Raw genomic sequence first — 24645 nt, 5'->3', positions numbered from 1 at the left:
GTTCTCTGGCCGGTTTATCTTCTTGTTGCGAATGAAAACCGCGAAGTTATTATTTTGTATTATTTCAATGTCTCTAAGAATGGAACGGTCCGATAAAAAAAATGAAGATGACTTGACAAATTTTCGTTATTACAAGCGTCGATCTCAATAAAATATATCCAGCAAGTGTGTGTGTGTGAATTAAATGTTTACCTCCACGAGGCATTGAATAGTCTTCAATGAATAAAGAAATAATTATAGTTAATAATAAAGAAAACAAATTCTAGACGGTGATAATAATAAATGAATGAATATTATCGTCAACAACGATCCTGTTAAAATTACTTTCTTTTCAACCAAAATTACTTTTATATTACAGGAGAAAAATTACTGTAATACAAAAACTATTCAAATATGTTGAAGTTTCCGCAAGGGTGTGACCTACTAATGATCTAACGACGACATTTTAATTAACCTATTTCAGTATTTCAGATACAACAAAGGCAAATATAATAATAATAAAGCAGAACTGCGTAATAAAACAAGTAATTATGGAATTGTAAGTTGAGGGAAAATGTATAGTATTATACTAAAGACATAAATCGTCTACGCTGTTCATTTGGACAGCGCAGACGGAAAAAAAAAAAAAAAAAAAAAAAAAATTTTTGTCTAGTATTTAGCGGGAATATTAATATAACTTAAGTGCTGCAAACTTCCAACATTAGGTATTGTCTCCTGCAGTGATATACAGATGTACAGCTTGGATTTCTTCCCCCGACATTACAAATTTTCCATATGGTATTTTCAAACTTAATATTACTTAAAAAAAAAGTAAAGCTTGACCTTGCATGTGTGTGTAGGTAATTTAGAAAAGAAAAAAAAAATAAATATTTATGTAAGTATTTTATTATTAATATTAATATTAAATAAAAGCAGCTAAATATCATCATTTAATTATTAGTACTTCAATAATTTCGTGGGGAAAAACTATTATAAATTTAGCAAACTTTCTCTTAAAAGTGGTTTGCCTCCGTAGCGCAGTTGGAAGAACAACGGTACATTGCGCCCTTCGATTGGAATAGGCCTAAGTTCGATTCTCGTCGCGACGGGAGAAATCTTTATCTGGACGATTTCAATCGAAGGTGAGTTAGCCGATCTCATACGGAGGTAGCAGGGTTTTTTCTCCCGGACACCTCCAAGGAGTCCGAAGACTCATCGCGGGAGGACACCTACAGCTGTTTCAACTACTGCACCGCACCTCTACTACGAATTATCTCTATCAACGCCATCTACCGCCCACTACCACAACATGTATTTTTTTTGTCTGTAAATTGCGTGTGTTCTGAAGGGCCGATTTGTCTGTATGCGGGATGAAAAACCCGAGTTTCCGGTAGGGGAACCCTGCTACCCCCGTATGAGATCGTCTAACTCACCTTCGATTGAAATCATCCAGATAAAGATTCCTCCCGTCGCGACGAGAATCGAACTTAGGCCTATTCCAATCGAAGGGCGCAACGTACCGTCGTTCTTCCAATTGCGCTACGGAGGCGCTGAGTCTGAGAAACGTAAAAATGATTAGAATACATATATTCACAATGAAAAAAAAAAAAAAAAAGGCGTATTGTAACTATAGAGACTAAAAGTAGAAATTATTAAACAACATGGAAAGAAAAAAAGGGGGGGGAGGCAACAATAAGTTTGTAGACATGGCGCCTCCTTACGAAATAAATGAAGTGACTATAAATGATAAAGTTCGCACTATGTATCATGAAATATTCAGCCAATGTAATCCATGATCACTTTCAAGAAAAGAGTTGTATTCATAGAAGAAATGGAAAATTATTGGTGATTTTGATTGAAGGCATGTAATAGCGAATGCTGATACGTCTTACGGTTATACGACAGAATCCAAGAAAGTATTGCATGCTATAAGCTGATTTACGACTGTGGGAGAAGGGGGGGAGCTGGAAAAGTACCGACTATACATCCAACTTGCATAACCATAATAAGTAATACTGTTTGGATAAGTTTTCTTACAGTTGCATATGTTTCTGTACCTGTTTTAGCTTAAATTATCTTTCGAAACAGTCACCCTGTATATGTCCAAAATGAATCATATCGAAGCTCCATTCAACTTACACAGTTTTTTAACTTGCGCGGAAACCTTCGGAATGAATTAACCATCTATGTCGAGGACTTATTCCGTGCGTGTGTGTGTGCGTGCGCGGGTATGCGCATGTGAAAAGATTCCTTATAGTTGGAGGGTTCCTTATATTCGAATTATGCAACTAATGCTGGGATTCCACAGAGATCTGGTCGCTCACCCACCTTCTTTCATGTGTACATCAATAATCTACTCCAGTTGACAGCCAATCCAATATACAGCTTTGCCGGTGACAGCACACTATGCTCATTCAACACACCTTGCACTACACAAATCCAGAACAACAACATTTACTGCTCTATATTCTGATCTCCAAAGCATTTATCGTTGGAACATGGATAATCTTGTCAGTTTCAGCGCTAGCAATACACCCTGTCTTATTTCTCCCCCAAAAAGAACCATTTTCCTTCTAGTCATACTCTTAACAACACTTAAATCTCTAACCAAGATGAGATCGCTATTCCTGGAATTACTCTATCATCAAACCTCTAGCTCATTACAATTATTCTCTTTCAGCATCCAAAATAAATAAATAAATTTTCTCTTCTACTCAAGTCATTATTATACAAAATCATATATCTTTCCAGTCCAACCTATGACTATGTTTTCACATCTGGGGTTATGTCCTTAGCTTCCTAAAAATACTCGATTCAATACAGAAGAGAGGAGTTAGTTTGCTTAACGACCCAACACTCTTTTCACTTCAACTCCAAATCCACAGAACAAATTTCTCCTTTGCATCGTTCACTCTTTCTATTGCTACCCTCTGAAGCAGTCTCCCATCATGTGTGTTTTCCAAGGAATGCAACCCACAGCTCTTCAAATTAAATACACTCTCCACGATATGGGATTATCATGGAAAATGCTGAAATTCAAATCCAGGCCATTTCACACACGTCTCTCGATTTTTCCGACTGTGCTTTGATTTAGAGACTTCCATTAATAATAAATAACAAAACAAAAATAAATATGCATTCTATTTCATTCTGCCAGCCTAGCTGGCTAAGTGGTAAGCGTATCTACTCTCCAATCAACAGCCTGCCGGTTTGAATCCTACCATGGGTATGGATGCCTTTGATTGTCTTTAGGGAAAGCTGAATTTCATTGTCCGTTGTGAGATCTCTGTCACTCCTATTGGAGGTCTGAAGTGGCGTGAAAACGTTCTGTTTGGTATCTGGAGCAGGATTTCCAGATTATATAAAAATTAATATATATATATATATATATATATATATATATATATATATATATATATATATATATATATATATATATATATATATATATATATATATATATATATATATATATATATATATATATATATATATATATATATATATATATATATATAAAGAATTGAATGACTAGAACCGAGATTTAAGTAAAAAGGTTTTAATATAAAAACACGACTAGTTTCGCCTTGTAACAGCCTTCATCAGGCTGTTATTATAAAAAACACTAAAACACTGAAGCTTAAATAAACTATGAACATCATAGAGAGAGTCTCCATACATAATTGACACTAAATCGTTGTGGTTGTATTTAAAGCTGTTTTTTCGTTAGTTGTATTGCTGGGAAAGTGCGTGCTAGTAGCATCTCGTGAACGCCAGTACATGATTACAGCTGAATGACAATCTGGGAGATTGTAGCTCAAGTTATTATTTAGATGAACAGGATTGAAGATGATTTCTCTAGATTCCACGATTTTTCTCTTTAGTTCATCATTGCAACGGAAGATGTTAGTAGATTTTTCCCAGCAGGCTTTGTGACTTTGGTTTTCATCATTAGGATTTGCCGAGAAAAGGATATGATTTGATAATGCACTGGCTCGCTGGCTCTTGTAAGTAATGTCCCTCATATGTTCTTCCATGCGCAATTCGACAGATTTGTCTGTCTGCCCAAAATGAGGAATATCACAATCACACAATATTTTATATACACCAGGGTATTTGAGTTGATGATGACAAAGTTTTGGGTGACTTATTAAGAAACGGATCTTTGGAAGTGGAGTGAACAAGGTTCTGATATTGTATTTTCTTAGAACTTTTGCTAATTTATGTGAAATTGTACTTATGTAAGGAATAGATATATTGCCTTTGAATCTATTGGTTTCTTCTGAGTGATGTCTAGGAGGATTAAGAAGAAATTTTTCAATGATTCTCTTGGAATATCCATTAACTTCGAAAGAAGTTTTCATATGGTTTATTTCTGTAAGAAGTTCATTTGGGTCATCCAGAAGAGAACGGGCTCTATGTCCCAAGGTGGAAATTATTCCAAGCTTATGAGGAGGGAAGTGATGGGACCGACTATGCAGATATCTGTTGGTATGTGTGGGCTTTCTATATATCGATATTTTGAGTTTACCAGAAGAGCTAGTCAGTTTGATTTCAAGAAAAGGTAAGAAATTATTCGTTTCAGGCTCGGCAGTAAACTTAATACTTTGATGTCGGCTATTGAGATGTTCGAGGAAAACCATAAGGGAATCATGTCCATGGCTCCAAATAATGAAGACATCATCTACATAGCGTTTCCAAAACTTTAGGTGTTAAAATAAAGGAAGAGATAGCCTTGGTTTCAAAATCCTCTAAGTAAATATTTGCGAGTACAGGGGATAAAGGATTACCCATAGTCAGTCCATGATTTCGTTTGTATATATTATCTTGAAATTTGAAGTAACCGGACCTGATGCAATGTGTAAGCAAGGCTAACATTTTTTTGGTTAACTTGTCCTTGAGTAATGTTAGGACTTCATCTGTTGGGACATTAGTGAACAAAGAAGTTATGTCCAAGCTAGCCATGATGTCATCTTCATTAACTGTAGTATCCTTGATGTATGTAACAAATTCTGTAGTGTTCTTGATAAAGGATGGTGACTTGCCTGAAAAACGTTTTAGATATTTGAAAGGTTGTACTTCGGAGAATTGAACAATTGGGCGTAATGGGGTGTTCTCTTTATGGATTTTAGGAATACCATATATGCGAGGAATTAACGGATAGAGAGAGCGTAGAGATAAGCGAACGTTTCGGGATAATTCAGTTGTTGTTTTTAATAAGTTGTTTGTACGATTTGAAGTTCACGAGTTGGATCTCTCTCGGGTATTGAGTAGGTATCATTATGCAGTAATTCAAGCGTTTTATTCTGGTAATCTTCAGAGTTGAGGATGAGTGTTGCATTGCCTTTATCCGCAGGAAGGATAATTATATCTCTGTTGTTTTTTAAACTTTTAATAGCTTTGCGTTCTGTTGAAGTAATGTTATCTGCAGGTGGTTTTTTGTGTTTTTTTTTTTTTTCATTCCGTTTCTTTTAATAGCACGACGACGATTCGGTGCTGATTCATCTCGTCTGTTGATCTCAGATAACGTGATGATTCTGACACTAAGTAGGCCTGCTATTGGGAATAAAACGAGTGCCGAATTCGATACTTCGTATAGAATGTGGCTTGATTTATGGAAAAAGTGACTAGTTTTTAGATGTTCCCTTGGTTACATGCGTAGTACCTATTCGATTTGATCAATCCGTGTGGGCATATAATAACTCCACTACAGCTGAACTGATTTTACTGAAAATGAGGATCGTTGCTAACATTTTCCAAATCATCTTAATTAGTTTCGATCGGATAATTTTTATTCACAAAACGATGGAAAATTTTATGATAGTTACAAACGACAATAAAATAAAAAAGTAAATAAACAAACCATTCAAAATGATACTGCGCAAAGCACCTTTGATAGTTTTTTCATGAAAATTTAAAATAAATCATCTTGCCCTCATCATTTATAATTTTTACTGCGTTTTCATTTGTTTTTACTCTCATTATATTGTACAGTATTATTATCTTAACATTTTTTTAATCATGTACATTGTTAAATATACATTTTTGATGAAAAAAGAGGAGGGGATCATCAACAGCAGAAACATCTTACACTGATCTGCCAAGGATTTTTTTTATCCTGTGGGGCGGAGTTCATTATAATATATATACAGTACGTGTCTATATTATAATTCTTAGAGCGAGAGTCGAGTCCACAACCCCTCCCTCTGTTCATTTCACTTATTTTCTTATCGAAGGCATAAATAAAAAGGCCAATTATTAGTTTCATATTATTATATTTGTGATTATGTTTGTGATTGTCTGTGAAAATATTAGTGGTTATATGGGCAGTAGATGGCGTTGGTGTAGATGATATGGTTTGCTGCAGTTGTGGAGACGGAGAGTTGTCGCGTAGGTGCCCTCCCTTGATAAGTCTTTGGACTCCCTGCAGGTGTCACGTAATAATAATAATAATAATAATATTTATTGAGATTTGGATATTGTTCAAAGCGAAGTTCAAGAGACAGTTGTTAAGGAGGGGTTGGAGGAGTCAGTAGTTACCGTATTCTTTTTACACTTAGAAAAGTTTTTCAAACGAAGATTTTTTTAATAAATAAAATATTGCTTACAGCTGCTGATACTAATGCTTTTCAGTGACTTCTGATTTCCATCTCCTTGGTTACGGACCCAAACTAGTGGAAGAAGATACCACTTTGCTGACTTCTCTTGCAGACTTGCATTTAAAAAATAACAATACATTTAGATATTGAAACATTAACTGGTTCATCGCAGAATTTTTTTTTTTCATTTCTTATCAATACGGAAAGTGTTTTATCCCAAAGTATTGCTAAATCTGCTATGCAGTGAAATGAAATAAAAAGAAATAAAAATGGAACGGTGGAAAAAAAAGGTTAAGTTTTATTTAGATTGGGAAAAAATGTCTGTCTTGTGTATAAACCGCAAGCTTCTATTAATGCAGAGACCAGTTTAGTTGAGTTTGAATCAAATACCTGACGCTTCTCTCGCCTACCTCCGCTATCCACAGTATGTTAATTTTTATTTGAATTTCGGTATACGATCCACTTAATATTGATTCAAATTTGACGATTTCATTTAGTCTAAAAATAAAAGGAAGTCTGTTCATTCATTTGGATTTGTACGGTTTGGTTAGCAAAGCAATTAGTATAATTATTTAATCTATTATATTAATTGTTAAATCTACTTAATTAGGTTATAGCGTTTAATCTAATTAGAGCTGGTGGGTTAGTTTTATGTGAGTGTACTGAGCCATTATGTAGTTAATATTTATGCAAGTGAATGTCACTCGCTGCTTGTCATTGATTAACTCTGAATAATTTAATAATGAAGTGTCGTAACAGTGGTTTTATGAAAACATTCTACAGCAAAATAACTTGGATACAATTAATTATCTGAACCGAGTCTTACGCCCCTGTGACCCTGATGTGTTGGTAACTCAGATATGCAACGCATAAATCCAGGAAATGTATAGATAATCTAACACACACACACACACACACACACGAAATACTGAATCCTCCATGATAAAACATTGCACAAAAGCAGGACACGCGCGCGCGCACACAAAAGGATCTGAATATTTGCACGCAAGATAGTTTATGAATATTGGTGCATCAGTGTCGATAATATAATTTTGATCTAACTTAAAATAGTTTCACGATGCCGACTTGAGGTGATACGGCGGCAATATTTATGGCTCATTCTACAGACAAAAGGGGTTGTGGCAACAGTTTGCCAAATAGGATATAAAATGAACGATAGCTTTTGAATTGATAGATATCCGAGCATGAAAAGATGAAAAATAAGGACAACAACTAAGGTCCGGAGATTGATAAGTCCCTGTGTGAGCAATAAACGTCCTTGCAACAAAATATTGCCAGACTTTATAGTATTACTGTGAATAAATTAGTGTCGCTTGTGGAAAACATTCTGCATCAAGGAGTCGAATGTTAGAAGAGTCAAACGGTGATGTTGGAAGGTACTACTTTTTGATCTTCTGTGTAAATTAAACGTCAGTGATTAGTAGAATTTTACTATCAGGAATAATTTTGATAAAGATTTATTTTTTTTGTTGAATACATAAAAAAATGAAAAAGTGGGTCATTTTTATATTTTCCACATAATATTTCATTTAATTATATCGTTTACTCAGTAAGAATATAAGCCGAGCAATAAGAACTCCACTAAAAACAAAATCTTAAAGTGATGAGATACATCAGTAAAGATTGTTATTTCCGGAAATAAATAAGAAAGTTCAAGACACAGCAAATGTTTCCGTCGTTAGATAATTTTCTGAGAAGTGTAGAGTTATAATGATAATCCAATTCACGGAAGGTTGTAAGTTAGTAGTATATTAGCACTAAAGATTTATTTATTTATTTATTGTTGACGGCTTAAGGGTTAGATAATAAAAAAAACATTGCTCCAGAGAACAAGCATGGACCAAATTTTCTCAAACCATTTCAGGCTTCCGATAGGAAAGAAGTTGCTCCAACAACCACTGAAAATCTCATAACATCTCATGGCATTCGTAAATATTCATATCACAAAAGAACTGCAGTTCTCGCAGCCTGTAGGATGGAAAGAGGAGAACGCTTTCTACATGGCCATTCAGAACGACAGTTATGATATTGATCTGTGATTGCTGGGAGAAGAGTATCGGTATCTCGGTTGGTATAGACGAAGACCTGGGTTCGAATCTCGTCTCACACGGAGGTTGAAGCACGCAAGCAATTAATAGACAATGCAGATAGGATTAACCACTCTATCATAAGTAGTTATCAGGTTTCGAAGAAGGTTAATTACTTGCCGTGACAGGCCATCGAGCGTAACATGAAAAAGGAAGATAGGATGGGATTGTTGAGGGATATGCAAATAAGTAATAGGATTCTTAATGTTTGTTTCTACTAAAAGATCGTGTCTTTAAAGTGCTTCCTGTATAGGATGCAGCAGGGTTTTTCCCCTCTCAGAAACTTGGGTTTTTCTTGCTTAGGATTTTCTGAATTTTTTTTAAAAAAATTTCCCTCAAACCAAGCTAAACGGCAATTAACAACTATAATGCACTGGCCTCTTAGTCTTAGTTATTCTGGCGGTCATTTAAAAACAACAAATAAACAAACAAAACAATTCTCGAAATTTAATTGAAGGCGCTTTGTTTGACTCCCATCCAGTAAGACTTATTTGGTTACTTTTCGTAAACGGATTTATTTACTTAGAATAAACTGTTAGTCACATCTTATTAAGCAAAGTTTCTCCTCAAGAAAATGGGTTTTTCATCTCACGAAACAGGAAAAGCCAAAAGATAACACGAAATGTGCTGACGTAATATATTAGCCTCATAGTCTTAGTATCTTTGGCTGTCCATGAAACCCACTCAACCCAAGCTTACCGTAAAACTGTTTTGTATTCATTTATTATTAACATCGACAAGTTCTTGATCCGATCTTATTTGTTGCATTCACATCGAAGTACCTGTTAAGCATCTTTGTACCTTCTTATCGCAAACATAAGCAATAAGATGAGAACATGTTTTGATCTTAGCCGTTTCTGTGTTCTGATATAATTAAAAAAAAAAAAGCGGGGGAGGGGAAGAGAAGCAACATCTTGAGGAGAATTTTCATTGATTATTTTTCTGTTGTCGGGCGTGTAAGAAATAAGCATGCTATCTTGAGTGAATCTAACTGAAGGCTAACGTGAATGTACGTTCACTTTTAATAGCAAATCTTTCCAAGTATTGAAAGAAAAAAAAAATGCATGCGCACTCTTTCCACTCAGCATTCTGCGTATTTATTATTGAGTTTTGATTATCGCCTTTTGTTGAAAACATCTGCTTAAAAATGAACAAAAAAAAAAGAATTACATTAAAAATAAAAAAATAAAGCAAACGTGCGCTATCACGTTGTTTTATTCTTTAAAATGTGTTCCATAAATGCCACAAATTAATCGCGCCGCCTAAGACTTCAAAAAAGATCGCGAATAATTTAACATAAATCTACAAGTTAAGGTGAGGCTTCTTTAATGGCTTGCGTTGTTTTAAAAAAACTGGAGAAGAGTTTTTATTAAAAATAAAATACAGCCGAAGACATCACAGTTAAAAAAATAAAAGTAAATGGGAGCACGCTGCTTTCCAAACTACAAATTTGCAGGATGGAATACTTCATAATAAATCGTATTTGCTTACCTTTTTTTCTACTTTATTAGAAAGAATGAAAAGGAAATGTAAGACAAGTAAAACTCTTAGCTAAAAAATGAGAAACAAAAAAAGCAGTAAGAAAAATAAATTATTGAAAAAGGACCTAAAGGGCTTAATTTAGAATTAGGGGTTATTATAGATCCGTGAAATGTATGAAAATAGAGCTTATGAGAATGCAACCTTTGACATCGGAGTTGCCTTTGCTTGTTCTACTTAAAAGACACGAGCTCTGCCCAAGAGCCCGTACATTCGCCTTTTTTCAGTGTTTTAAGGATTCACTGGCCTGAGAGCCGTTACCAACTGTTGGTTCTCACCAGAGGCCATACAGAACTAATGGCTTAGTCGTTCCATCTTGTACAAACACGTTAAGACTTTTTTTTTCGTATGTCATGCAAACTACTGTCTACTATGCTATTTTTATTTTGTGAAATAAATGAAATGTATAGTTATTATAAAAAAATTGAAAAAAAAACCTTGCATGACTAATACAAATGAAAGTTATGAAACATTAAACTAACTTAGAAGTAAGTTTACACGAGGATTAATAATGTTGAACGATGCACAGAGCCAGGGCCGCATTTACCATAAGGCGCAATCTGGGGGCCTCACTCTCTATGGGGGCCACATTTTAAAACCTTACATTTGAACAAACATTTGAAAATTCGAGAAAAAAAATTCTTCTATATTGTCAGTAAAGTGAATGAACATAAAGTTGTCTTGCTCTGTTGCACTGATCTCAAGATTAAAAGACAGCAAGTTTACTATTACTAAATAGTAAAGGCTGATCTCGGGTACTTTCAGGGTTGATTATTTTCGCACATGTGAAATTCGTTTTTATTTTGGGGAAGAAATACAATAAATAAATTGTGCAGCAAAAAAGGTCAAATATCGTAGGACCGTAAAGGAAATTCCAAGTAATATATTACTTGGTAATATATTACTATATTAATAGTAATATATTAAAGTACACGTAAAGACAAGTGACACAAAGGTTGCTCCACCACAGTTAATCCGTTAACGGCTCTAAAATCGCCGTTCAACGATTAACGGCGGAGGGGGTAATGGCATGATAAAAGATAGAATGCAGATGAGGTTTTGATCCATGAAAAATGCTGGGGTGGTTTGGCTATTTCATCCACCTCGGTCGGTCTGGAGGTTAAGTGCGCACGTGTAACAACCGATAGCGTAGTTAACATTATTTGGCTAGTATTTGTAAAGCAATAAGGTTCAAGTAGTTGTCGCAGTCGGTAAGAATATATTTTTCAATGAATATTTATTATTCTTATTTTACTGTTACTCGTTTATTTTAATAAACGAGTAACAGTAACGAGTAAACCAAAATACTACTGTTTCTATTTTTGTATTTTTTTTTAGCTTTTAATGTAATTATTTATTTTATTTATTTATGTTTATTTTCGATTGAAATATTTTATTTCGCTTTTGATAGCGTGATACATAATGATGCCATGAAAGTTTTGAAGCCGGAGCTAGTAAAAGAAAACGACTCGGAGAAAGGAAAAACAGCTAAATAGTCAAAAGGGGGCAATTTTGTCTTTTTTATGTTCTTCTGCAAATGAAGGAAGTGAAGAATTTCATAGAACTGAAGTTGTACCTCAAACTTCTCGGAATGAAAGCGAAATGTTGGTATCAGGAGGAGACGAAAGTGAAAATGAAGAACATCAAAATAATGTGGAAAACATAGAAGGCGAGAAAGAAGTAAACGAGATAAATCAAGAGGATTCTGAAGAAAATTTTCAATCGGAGTCTGTACTTAAAAGCAAGCAAGCTATCTCTTATCCTACCGATATAGCAGTTTATCGAGCATATTTTAATAAATATGCCTCAGAATGTTGATAAAATCGAAAGTTAAAAAAAAAAACGCAGAACGCAATAGAATATATGTCAGAAATGTAAATGAATCACATTTTTACTGTTAAAAGGCGAATGGAACAAAGGAGAAACGAGAGTGGCTAATTTTTTCAGAAACCAGCAAAGCAATTTACTGCTTTGTTTCTAAGTTGTTTTCTAAGTCAAATATTAGCTTAATGAAGGGTTTAATGATTGGGGAAATATAACACGAACCTTATGTGATCACGAGCATTCTACTGAGCATATACGAGCGATGTGCACATATCGCAAAAGAAAATCAAATTCTGTAAATAGTCGAATTGATTCTGAATCGACGAAACAAATACAATCTGAAGAAAATGATTGGAGAGTGGTTTTAAAAGGAATAATAGCTACCATTAAGTTACTGACTAAACTAGGGCTAGCATTTAGAGGAAATACAAATGGTATTTTTTCTGATTCTTGCGGAAATTATTTATCGTGTTTACATTATTTAAGTGAATTTGATGATTTTTTAAAACATCACATGAAAATGTACGCCAACTGTGTTTCTGGCAGATCAAATTATCTTGCTTACCACACTTGTGATGAATTCACCGCGTTAATAGCTAAACAAAACAAGAGAAATATTAATATCAGAAATTAAGGAAGCTCCTTATTTTGCTACAGTACTCGATTCGACGCCAGGCGTTGCCCATAATGACCAACTAGCTAATATATTTTAAGTATGTTACCGCAAATTCTGATATTAGAGAAACATTTTTCGGCTTCATCAGAATTACACAACATAATTCCTTATGTTCAGAAGAGGTGGTATTAAAATAATTAGAAGAATTATCTTTGGAGATAAAAATGTGCAGAGGGCAAAACTATGATAACGCTGTCAATATGAAAGGTGTCTATACAGGTTTACAAGCTAGGCTGAAAAAACATAACCCTTTGCACATTGTGTACCGTGCTCTAGTATTCTTTAAATTTAATTGGCAACTGTGCCGCGGTATCTTTCCACGGAAGCAGTGCAATATTTTTGTTTTATTCAAAATATATATAATTACTTTTCATCTTCAACAAGAAGATGGGGTATACTCCTTAAACATTTAGAAAAAAAAATCTTGAACAGTTAAGACTAAGTGAAACGAGGTGGTCCGCAACAGCTCCAATTATATTGGATGTGAAACATGGACATAATCAAATTACAGAGGCATAACTTGAACTATCCATTTCTCCTCATGAAAAACCTATTTCTGAATTAGAGAGCTCATCATTGGCTGAACATTTTGACAATTCAGAAATAGTAATTTTTACATAATAAGCCGAAAGGCTATTTTACCGGCGAATTTGTTAATTGAAAGGGGGATGGTAATTCCCGTTCTATTTTATAGCCGGGTCCGAAACTCTGATCGAAATCCATCGAGTTTCATGCCGAAAAAACTATCGGCAGGCCCAAGTGTAAATGATCACTTGGATAGTACAACACCAGGGCAACTCCATGCAAAGGTGGAGCAAGATCCGTCACTAACTTCAATATTCTCTCATAACGTAAAACCCAGCTCCTAAGAGATGTATTAATGTTTTACATTATGAGAAGAGGTCACTACTCAGACCGGTTTCAACCTTTTTTGAGGTCTCATCAGTGAGTAGCTAGACCTACTCACTGATGATACGGAGCTTGCTCCACCTGTGCATGGAGTTGCCCTGGTGTTGTACTACCCAAGTGATTATTTACACTTGGGCCTGCCGATAGTTTTTTCGGCATGAAACTCGATGGATTTCGATCCGAGTTTCGGACCCGGCTATAAAACAGAACGGGATTTACCATTCCCTCTTTCAATTAAGTAATTTTAACAGTTGTATGGGACAAAATTTTACGACGAATAAATACTACTAGTAAATTTCTACAAGATCCCGGTATGGATTTGTTGTTAGCTAATAATTTGGTACAGTCTTTAGTTAGTTTTTTTTTAGATATAAAAAATAGTTTTGCTGCTTTAAATGAAGAAGCAGATGAGACAAAATTTAAAGCCGAGAAGGATAGAGTGAAAAAACGAAAAAAAAAATGTGTGACGATATTTCACAATCTAACGTTGAGATTATATTATATTGGAAAGAAAATTTCATTATTAATACTTTTAATGTCATTTGCAGCTAATTTTGGAAATTAATGAAAGATGAAAAAGATATTTAGACATATTAGAGATGTATGACATTTTTTTGAAGGAAGATATAGATCAAGACAAGTACAAGACTAGTATTAACAAAATTTTACGAACTTTCTGATACTGACTCAGAAAAATTTATTGATGAAGTTAAGCAATTTTTAATAATGATAAAGGAAGAAAATTCTTCAATTAAAAATGTACAAATTTATAAACGATAGGTTAAGATCTATTTTTCCGAACGTAGAAACAATTTTAAAAATATTCTTGACGATGCTTATTGCAAATGCAAGTGCTGAACGCTCATTTTCAGTGTTGAAACGAATAAAATGTTATTTAAGAAGCAACTTGCACCAAAATAAAACAAGTGACCTGTCGTTATTATGCAATGGACTCTCGATTAATTATGATGATACTATAGATATATTTGCTAAAACCAAAGCCAGAGAAAAACCTTTAGTTATTAATATTTTTTTAATTCAAACTTGAACTGATTTATACTTTTTTAAATGCAAATAAATGTATGCCAATGTTGTGTTATTTTTATTTTATTAAAATGAGTTATTATGGAAATGTCGAATTTTATTTTCAATAAACTAAAAAAAAAAAAATGGTCGATAGAATGCCATCAAAATGACTACCCAACCTTGCTCTATATGCAAGATTAAAAGAAAAAAGGAAGACCAAGAACTAAATGGATAACATCAATAAAGGTCAACTCTGGATTACAAACATATGGACAGCTCACCAGCCACGCAAGAATCCGAGACTCCTGGAGGTTGTTGTGGAAACATAGAAGACTCAACCCGTTCACGACGGAAGAGGACAGTAAGTAAGTAAATAAAATTAAAAAAACACATTATTTTATTATTAAATGAATTTTTTTTTCTTCTTTAGGATTTCCAACCGCACCGCAACATCCACAAAAACATCACAAATATTAATTCTCGTTTTTTTTTTTTTTTTTAAGTATACAAATACATTAGGAAACAGTTTTATCGGATAGTTCAGATGAACTCTGCAGGCACCCATCGCAACCATTCGCTCATTCATGGTGTCTATGTTTAGTAATGTCTATATTTGGTTATCGGCGGAGTGCAGTTCCAGAGAATGCTTGATATTCATCCGCGATAATGAAACAGTAAACTGCACTCTTCTCTAAAAAAAAAAAAAAAAAAAAAAATTAATAATAATAAAAAGATAATGACATAGAGAAGTAAATCTGATCTGATCCAGCCTTCAGAAAGATCGACTAATTTTTAATTTCTATTTCTCTAGAGTTTCTCTTCGAAAAATATTATGTAGTTAGATGTATATACGTGTGCTGTGTGAAGAAGTCTTTGGTGCGACTGATAGTTGTCATCGTGAAAAGCGAAATAAAATCAGTGAAATATAAATTTGTTATGGTCATAAAATTGTGCACTTCATTTTGCGATCGTGGACCAACTAAGAAGCTGCTGAATGTCAAAAAACCCCGAATCGTCTCCAACAGATAGGTAATCGAAGTTTAACTGTTAATCTTCTTTCAAGATTCGGGGTAAAAACCAGTTTCGGCATCCTAAAGACTTTATTTTTATTTTTTTCTAAGTCCTCCTATGTCTCTTTTTCCTTCGGTTTGTTCTTTTACTTCTTTTGATAGTTTTCCCTTCTCCATTTTTTGTACATGTTCTCACCAGTCCGGTTGATTTTCTTTTATCTATTGCCTGCATTTGTAATTCCTTTTTCGTATTCTTTCCATTCTTGTACATCCTTTAACTGTTCTAAGAATTTTCATTTCAGTTGCTTGTATTCTACTTTCAGCTTTTTTTTTTACTGCCATGACTTTAGAAAATTTTAATCGTGTTTCCTTCCTTGTTTTGCCTTTTGTTATTCATCTTATAGTATTGCAGGTACTGCTTGAAAACGGTGCTACTAATATCATTCTTCATATCAAACGTATGTCCCATCCTAAATATTGAAAATGTGTTACTTGTTCCAGAGTTTGGTTTTCAATTATTGGTTTAGTTCGTATGGGATGTTTACCCCAGAGATTCGTAAATTCTATTCACTAACTGCTGTAGATGGTGAGTCTTCTGATTTTCTTATAATTATTTGATCATCGGTTAAAAAGTATTGTTTACTGTTGTATGTTGATCGATGTTTATTCCTGGGCTTACTATAGATTATATATATAATAAAGTAGGAGAAAGGCCACATCCTTGTCTGACTCCCTGATTGGTTTCTATTTCTTCTGCTATGTATTCATTGATATTTATGATTGCAGTATTATATAGGCTCTTAATTGCATTTACTAACTGTAATGGATAGCCTCAGTCTTTTATTATATTCCATCATTTTTTTCTGTAAAAAATTCAAAGGCTTTTTCATCATCTATGAATGCTAGATGAGTCTGTAAATTAAATTCTCGTCTTTTTTCTGAGTAGTTTTAGTGTGAATACATCATCAATGCAACTTCTACCCTTCCTAAATCCAGGCTGTTCCTCTAATAGCGAACTATCGGCAACAGTGACAAGTTTATTCAAATGTTTCATTAATTTATAAGCAGTGTTTAGGTGGCCGTGTAAATCGTTTTCAATATTACTAGTAAATCTATCCCCAAAATCTTGGTGAGCTTTTCTTACAATGTTTTTTTGCAATATTTATTTTATTTTTATAAGATTCTAGTGAGTCTGGTATTTGTTTTTGTAAGTGTAGCTTGTAAGCTTCTTTGTTTTTCTTCTATAGCTGTTGCTATTTCATCATTCCAAATTTTCACTCTTTTTTTTCTTTTGGTCTTTGCTTTTGTTTTAAAAACATCTTCTGCTGTTTGTTTTCTTAGTTTGCTTATATTTTCGTTCAATTGGTTTTGAAATAGATTCCTAATGCAATCTTCCTGGAACAAGTAGGTAAGTTTTGTAGTTTCTTTCTACATTTTTCTTTTCTTTAAATTACCGTGATTTTTGTGAGTTCCATTTTGCTTATATTTTTGAGACCACCCTAGTCTCAAAACTTTTATCTGTAGAATATTCTACAAATACCAGAGATAATGATCTGAATATATATCATTGACTCGACAAGCTGTTGTGCCTCTTACTTGTGAAGATAGCTTTTCGTTAACGAATTACATAGTCTATTAATTATTGTAGTTCTCTGGCGCTCCAAGTATATTTAAGGATATCTTTTTTTTATAAAAAATATGTAATTTTTAATTCATAAAATGAAGGTGAATCTCTCGATTTGTTTCCATTTTGATTTAGATGTCATTTTTATTACAATGTTTTGTCAGTTTTTCTAAGTCATTTTTCCTTCTTCTGGATCATATATTCCTATTCCTATTCCTGTCTCACAGTTGCTATTCTTTCGTTAATAAAAGTGTAGCTCTTAATTCTAGTCTTCTACTTTTGATTTATCATTATAGCTACACCGCAGCTTGTTCTTTTATTGTGTTTTACCCCACTATGCATAATCGCATCCGCGCATAACTGTTAATAATAATAATTATATTTTGTAATATAAAATGAAAACAAAATTGGTTAGATCCCTCTGGTGGAGACGTAATTCTGAATAAATAAATAAATAAATAAAAAAGCCACTTTATTCTCTTTCTCCTTTAAAATTCTCTTTCTACTCTTTTAAAGGAGAAAGAGAATAAAGTGTCTTTTTTATTTTTTTTTTAAACAAAAAGTATGCGAATTCCATCGAAGAAAGATCGCAAACCTACACCACGTACGCAATACAAGATGATGGTTTTGTTAATATTGCATTCCGAGCACTTGTAATAATTACGAAAAACGAACTACTTTGTTCGATCTTTATTACAGAGAGAAATCAGTCTGCTTTTGATTTCCTTTCTATAAAAATCTTTTTTCCCCCATAGTGCTATGTATACGGAAAAGAACTTTTGCAAACAGTTTAATATACACCAATACACAGTGCAGTTTCGCTATAGCACAATTTATAATTTTGAACAATTAAATAAAATAATAATTGTACGGTACCGTACTGCATTACCAACATTCCGATTCTACTAAAACAGTACCGTAGTGATTTAGCATACTGCAGTAACAGCAGTAGCGATGCACGCTTTAGTATCATTTCAACTTTGGTGCAGCAGTCGTGGTCGCTCTACAAAATTTTTTTGTAGACAAAAAACAAACAAAAAAAACATTTAAAAATCCACAAAACATAAGTTATAAATTTATATGACTGCATAAGCCTTTCAGTGGATCCAAGATCAAATTGGAATAAATTCCAATTGGATAAAACCGCTAGAATTCGTCTATGTTCACTAGCAAGAAAGCAGGATAACAAATAGTATTTTCCGAAAACTATCCTTCACTACCGGGGCAACACAAGCTCAAACAATAAGGACCATTGCCTTAGCTCTATGTTACTCGGCTGCAGAATATGCGTGCCCTGTATGGTATAGATCCTGCCATGTTAAGCAGGTGGTTGCTGCCTTAAATGAAACATGTAAACTCATTACTGGTTGTTTGAGACTGGCACCTCGTGAAAAAAATCTATTGTTTAGCTGGCGTAGCACCTCCAGATATTAGACGAGAGATCGCGACTTGAAATGAGGGGCTGAAGGCATCCGTGTCTACAGACCATCCCCCTATTTGAATATCAACCTGTCCATCAACGGTTAAAATCCAGGAAAAGCTTTCTTCATAGCACCGAAAGCCCACTCCAAAAAGCAAGACTAGCTTCATGGAAAAGAACGAGCAATCACTTTCCAGATTGGGTTGTACCATCTGAAAGTCTTCCACCAGGCCACAGAGAAAACTGGAGTACCTGGAAAGCTTTAAATAGGCTACGATGCGGCGTTGGAAGATCCAAGGTTAACGTAAAAAAGTGGGGACTCTCATGTGAATCATCCCTGTGCGAATGTGGGGAGGAGCAAACTATGGCTCACCTCTTGAACCGTAGGTCATGTCCCTTTAGTTGTACAATGGACGATTTGATTAATGCGACACTTGACGCTTGTGATCTGGCCAAATTCTGGGCAGCAAAAATTTGATGGATCTTCTAGTGTACTTTTACATTGTGTACTTAAGATGTAAATTGTGTTGTTTTTCTTTTCTTTTTAATTCCAATATACGAGCGATCAATTATTTGTTTGTAAATTTATGTGTATTTGGACTATGTTGCGTCCGACATGAATAAATAAATAAAACTTAGAACTTATTTTTACAAGAGAAGACCATCTTCTTTGCACTGTGATCTTCGCCACAAGTCAAGATTAATTAAGTTCAAGGTCATAGGTTGACAGACGAAGAACGACGACAACTATCTTTACAATAAGATGGTCTTACGTACCGTAATTTTATATATTTGTAAATTTTTTGTTTACAAACGTTATGTAAAGTTATAATGCATTCGCTTGGGTGACATACGGAACCATTAAACATAATAATTTTTAATGGTTCCGACATTAACGGTTTTAATTTTCCGACAGAAAATTAAAACCGTTCGGTAAACCTTTACAGCGATTCTATAGCTGTTCGCTGCATTTCCTGTTAGCTCACAAGAGGGATTCCTATCTGGTGTGTGAAGTGGGTGGCAATCGCAGGAGCGCTGCGCTCGTATTACAATTACTAGACGCTCGGGGTTGCGTAGCATTGCGATGCAGAAAGCAGTTGCCAGAAGGCCATTTGTGAGGCCGTTTCGATGAAGACGCTGGAAAAGTGTTTGTGAAATGATTCGCATTTGGTGGATGTTACTGCAGGCAATTCGGATTCAATGCTGGGTCTTGGAGAATTACTGATGAACCGGACACTCCGCATCAAAGAAATCTGTTAGCATTTCTTTTAACTATTTTTAAAATGCTTCTCGAATGTCTTGGATCGATTCAACTATTTATTTTTATTTATTTTCCCCTAATACATGTTATAATATTTCTTGCATTTCTCTTGCGGGATCAAGTTGGCAGCAGAATTAATGCTTCCATTTCACAATGCAGTAAATAGAAAATCGGACAGCTCATCAAGACTGATTAAAGCTGACCTTTTTGGACCTGTAGGAGGCATCAAGAAATGCTAAAAAATCTCTATGGGTTCTATATAAAAAATTCTTTTTCTGATATTTTTGACCAGCCCTCTTTGGATCAGATATTTTGTGTTTATGAACAAGGTTTAGCGGAGAAAAAACCTGCACCTCCATATGAGTCCGTCTAACTTATCTTCAGTTGAAAATTCATGGCTTGCGGATAGTAGATATACGAGTGGTGGCCTTCTATACCGTGATCCAATCATTCTAAACAGTGTTGAAAGGAAGAACAAAAAAAAAGCGAGAGTGGTATTGGCTGCCACTTCACTTTCAAGTGCATGCAAATAAAGAAACTGGAAAGGGATCAGCGGCATCGAGTCTCTCATGTACTCTCTCACGAATACACCGCAACCTTTCAGAGGAAGAAGTCAATTTTTTTTTTATTGTAGAAAACGTTTTTGCAGATTTTTGCCACCTCTTTTCCAAGATGGCGTACGGAATTCAACTTCAATCGTTTCATGACTTTTACCATGTAAATTATCCAATGAAACAGTCTTCTAATTTTTCTGGACTCCTATTCATTCTCCAACCTCCATTTCTTTTAATTTATGTGGGCTAAAAAACTTACGTGAAAAAGCATCAAGTCCCTCTAATATGTTAAGGATTCGATATTGAAGTCAGATTCTGTTTTTTGTTTTTTCATGCTGTTATATGTCCAGGGACTGTTTTTCATTTGGCCCATTTCCCAGTGCAGGGAAAAAGTAGTGTGGACATTATCAAGTTACCATCCTAATATATATATATATTATTCCGTAATCATCAGGAGGCCAATTGAAATAATTTACATAAAAATTTTCGGTGGCGCTGAAAGCTTTTCAAGGTGTTCTTTTGCTTTGTGACCATCACACTGAATGTCCTTGACAAAATGATTAGATCGGAAATTCCTGTTTTCTTACAAATTCTAAATGGAACTTTGGATCACGTGTGTAAACATGGTATGACCATCGGTAAGACTTAGAAAACACATATTAACCATTCCCCCCCTAAACATACATTGATCATCGTCAATCAGTTTTATGATTAAAAGAATTCCTCGCGAATAAGACCAAATGCTGATATTAGTAGCTGACGGTTTTGTTAAGGCAGATCTTGATTTTCACATATTTAACTAAAAGATAATGGAGAGCCTAAAATGCTACGTCGGTGATACACACACACGCACATACATACGCCGCCTCGATGCATCCCTTTTATATGTGCTTAGCTGGGAATTTGCAAAATTGGGAATTTCTCTAAGTCGAAATTACGCAGTTTTCTTTTTTTTTTTTTAACCAAGCCATTTTAATTTCTCTGTTTGCGCACTTTTCGCAGCGCATTTTAAAGAGAGCAGATGGAAGAGCAAAAATCGCTTCTCCATTGACAAAACGACAAATGAGGCCTCCACCGTGATCACGTATTCACCTGCTGACTGCGGGACGACACACCAATGGGATTCACTCCAGCAGCAACTTTCTGCACCATCCGTTGTCTTGAGCCGTTTTTTTTTTCTTTCTTCTGTCGATTGATCTCTTTCACCCCTTGACGACAATTTCACGACCACAGGCGTTAGTCGTCCAGCGTGTGGTTTTAATACGCGTTCGAGTGAAAACTCAAAAAAAAAAAAAAAAAGAAACCCTCTTTCCGGTAACGAGGGGGAAAGGCTAGCGAAATAAGGAAACTCGGCTTAAGAAGTTGAGGTAAATAACTCCATTACTATAACAGCATCTTGAGTGTCAGCTTTGTCCGGCAGCTGTTTCAAATGAATGAGAGAGAGAGAGAGAGAGACGGGGAGGGGAGGCAGAATGGATAGTTTGATGTAAGCCATAAAGCTACACACGAAACATCAGTCATCGGCGGAACACAAGGAGCTACCGTCGTAACTTCTGAACCCGTGCACGGGAAAGGCTATCGATCTCCGCACATCTGCAACCGCTCTCATTCGTCGGTTCGTGCTCGCTGATCAACTTCGCCGCCAGCCGTTACCCGCGTGCACGAGCGAACGCCAGGCGCGCGTCACATTGTCAATTTCTCGGCAAAGCAGCAAGGGCAGCGTGAAATCGACCAAATCACTGGGTAGGCGTGTTGGGCGGGGGGTCGGCGGCGTGCCAATCTGGCGCGCGTGCAGCATAATGTCGATCGACCGGCTAATAAGCCATTAAGGAAGCTCCAACTTGAGTCTTCAGGACAGTTCGGAGTTCTTCCTCTTCTCGTGACGTCCCGTCCCGCGAGTAAAACTATCTCTCCGTATATAAGCCGGCAGCCTGTTGTCGATGTCGTAATTTATTTGCATTCCGTTCCTTTGCCCGGAGCAGTCGTCCCAGCCGGCGCCTTGCCACGCCACACTGCATGCCATGTCGGGCGCGCTCAACCCGTCAAACGGTGTCAATCGTTTTCACGGTGCTTCGGCCACGGCCGCCACTTTTGCTACACCTGACTGCGGCTCCAGCGCTGCCGCCGCAGCGGCCGCTTCGTTCCTCGAATTAACAAACACGGCAGCGGCGGCGGCAGCGGTAGCAGCGGCTGCAGATTTCACCTATGACTTCAGTTTAAGTGGTTTCCGCCCACCACCGCCAGCACATTCTTCTGCTAACTTTGGCGTCTCCTACTTCGGCTCAGACGCTGCCGAAAACTACGCCTCCTTAGCTTGGGAAGCTCAGTCTGCCTTCAGTTCTCCGTACCAAGGTCAGCCGACCTTTAACCCAGTTTCCTGTGATTTCGGACCTTTCGGCTTGACAGGTGGTCCTTGTCCCGTAGGCGGAGCGCGAATACCCGGCATGGCTGTGCAAAGATTCGGAGCTCAGGTGCGCGGGGCGGGATGCGGAGGAGCTGGTGGCGGTTCATTGACGGTGAACGGTAACGGCCAACCGCAAGGTGGGAAGTCGAAGACTCGCCGTCGAGTCGCCACGATGGCCCAACGCAGAGCTGCCAACATCAGAGAGCGAAGGAGGATGTTTAACCTGAACTCTGCTTTCGACAAACTGCGCAAGAAAGTGCCGACGTTCGCTTACGAGAAACGACTGTCACGCATCGAAACCCTCAGGCTGGCCATCATGTACATCGCTTTCATGACGGATGTCGTCCGAGGTAAAGATCCGGACGTGCATCCGACCCACGATCACCATCACATAGCTCTCCCTCCGCCGCCTTACACCCCTGTCAGTGGCCACGCTCTCACCGATGGGCACCTGTGGGCCCCGTCGCACGGCTCTGCTGCCCCCATTACGGAGAGCCCCATGTCCAGGTCAGACAGATTGTCTCATCTGTGCTCCAGACAGGTGTAGGAGTGCGAACCCGCTTCGAGTCACTCGAATTCGCTGTGATAAGTGAGGCAGACGTTCGTTTCTTCTTCTTCTTCGAGTCCCACCGACCATTTTTTTTTTTTTTGTATGTGCGTATGATGTGGATGTGATCTGTCTGCCGCCTCCCCCGAAGCCTTCTCACATTGTTGGACAAAAGTTGTTTACACGAAAAGAGATGCCTTCGCATTCTCGCGAGGTTCCCGCGTGTTACCTTTGCAGAACACACCTGTGAGACGCTGCGAGGTGCAAACCTGGCAGGTTGAGGACATTCGTGTCTGCCGAGGAGATTCCCACTTCGCTTCACAGTCGAACGATTTTGAGCATTAAAGGGATAAATGAATTTAAGACTAAAGGCAAGAAAACTTTCTTACAAACAGAAGCCACTTCGTCTTGAAAAAAAGCGTCTCTAAGAAAAGCAAGATTTAAGAAGAAATGATGGATTTTTCAGGGAGCGAGTTAGTTGAACAGTTGATCTCCGAGCAAAAATATGGCGGACTTCTCACTCACTTTTCAACTTTGAACAAAAATGGCGGAACAGTAAAGACAGAAAGATGTGGAAGTCGTTCGACGCAGATGAAGATCGAAGATAGTCTTGTCGGAAGTGAACAGCGGTGTGAGTAAGACTTCTATGTGTCGTACGTTAATTTAAAGCGAACTTTAACGAAACCTTCCTTTTTTATTCTCTAAATCCCTGGCCAAAGGAAATATTAAAGTGCATGTTCGGTGTGCGATGTCGAGATGTGTGTTTACATGTCCCTTCCGCTACGTTTGATCCTCTTCGGACTGTCTCGACACCAGTGAAGATGCTTTCCGAAATTGAACTCGTACAAATATCGCTAACAATTTTGTTTAATTAGAATTGGTTCACGGAGTTTTTGTTTTTTCGCATTCAAAATTCCAACTTATTATTATTATTTCTCACGTGTGGTTAACCTCATACGAACCATTCGGATTTGTGTTCATAGAAACAGTTCTATTATCGTATTCTGATAAAAGTATTGATTACTACAGTTTATTGGCTTTAGAACACCTCGTTCATCAGATATAATTTTACATGCATGTCTGAATAATATACATTTTTTACTCGTGTTCTTCGTGATATTTTCGGCATTTTTTTACTAAAATTATGTTGGCAACAATATAACTA

The 24645-nt window shown here is 36.2% G+C and overlaps 1 protein-coding gene across 1 annotated transcript; it reads left to right on the top strand.

Annotated features, from left to right (window-relative positions):
* The first annotated feature begins 1685 nt into the window (after window positions 1-1685).
* Window positions 1686-23480, top strand: LOC150094537 (uncharacterized). Its single transcript, XM_090412090.1, is given in 3 exon segments — window positions 1686-1741; window positions 22512-22543; window positions 22546-23480. Coding segments are annotated over 3 exon segments (1023 nt in total).
* Window positions 23481-24645: the final 1165 nt, after the last annotated feature.

Source organism: Typopeltis vanoorti, chromosome 22 (genome assembly GCF_054136105.1).
Source record: "Typopeltis vanoorti isolate ZY-2024b chromosome 22, IOZ_Tvanoo_1.0, whole genome shotgun sequence".
NCBI lineage: Eukaryota > Metazoa > Arthropoda > Arachnida > Uropygi > Thelyphonidae > Typopeltis > Typopeltis vanoorti.
This window is presented reverse-complemented; position numbering and strand designations above follow the sequence as displayed.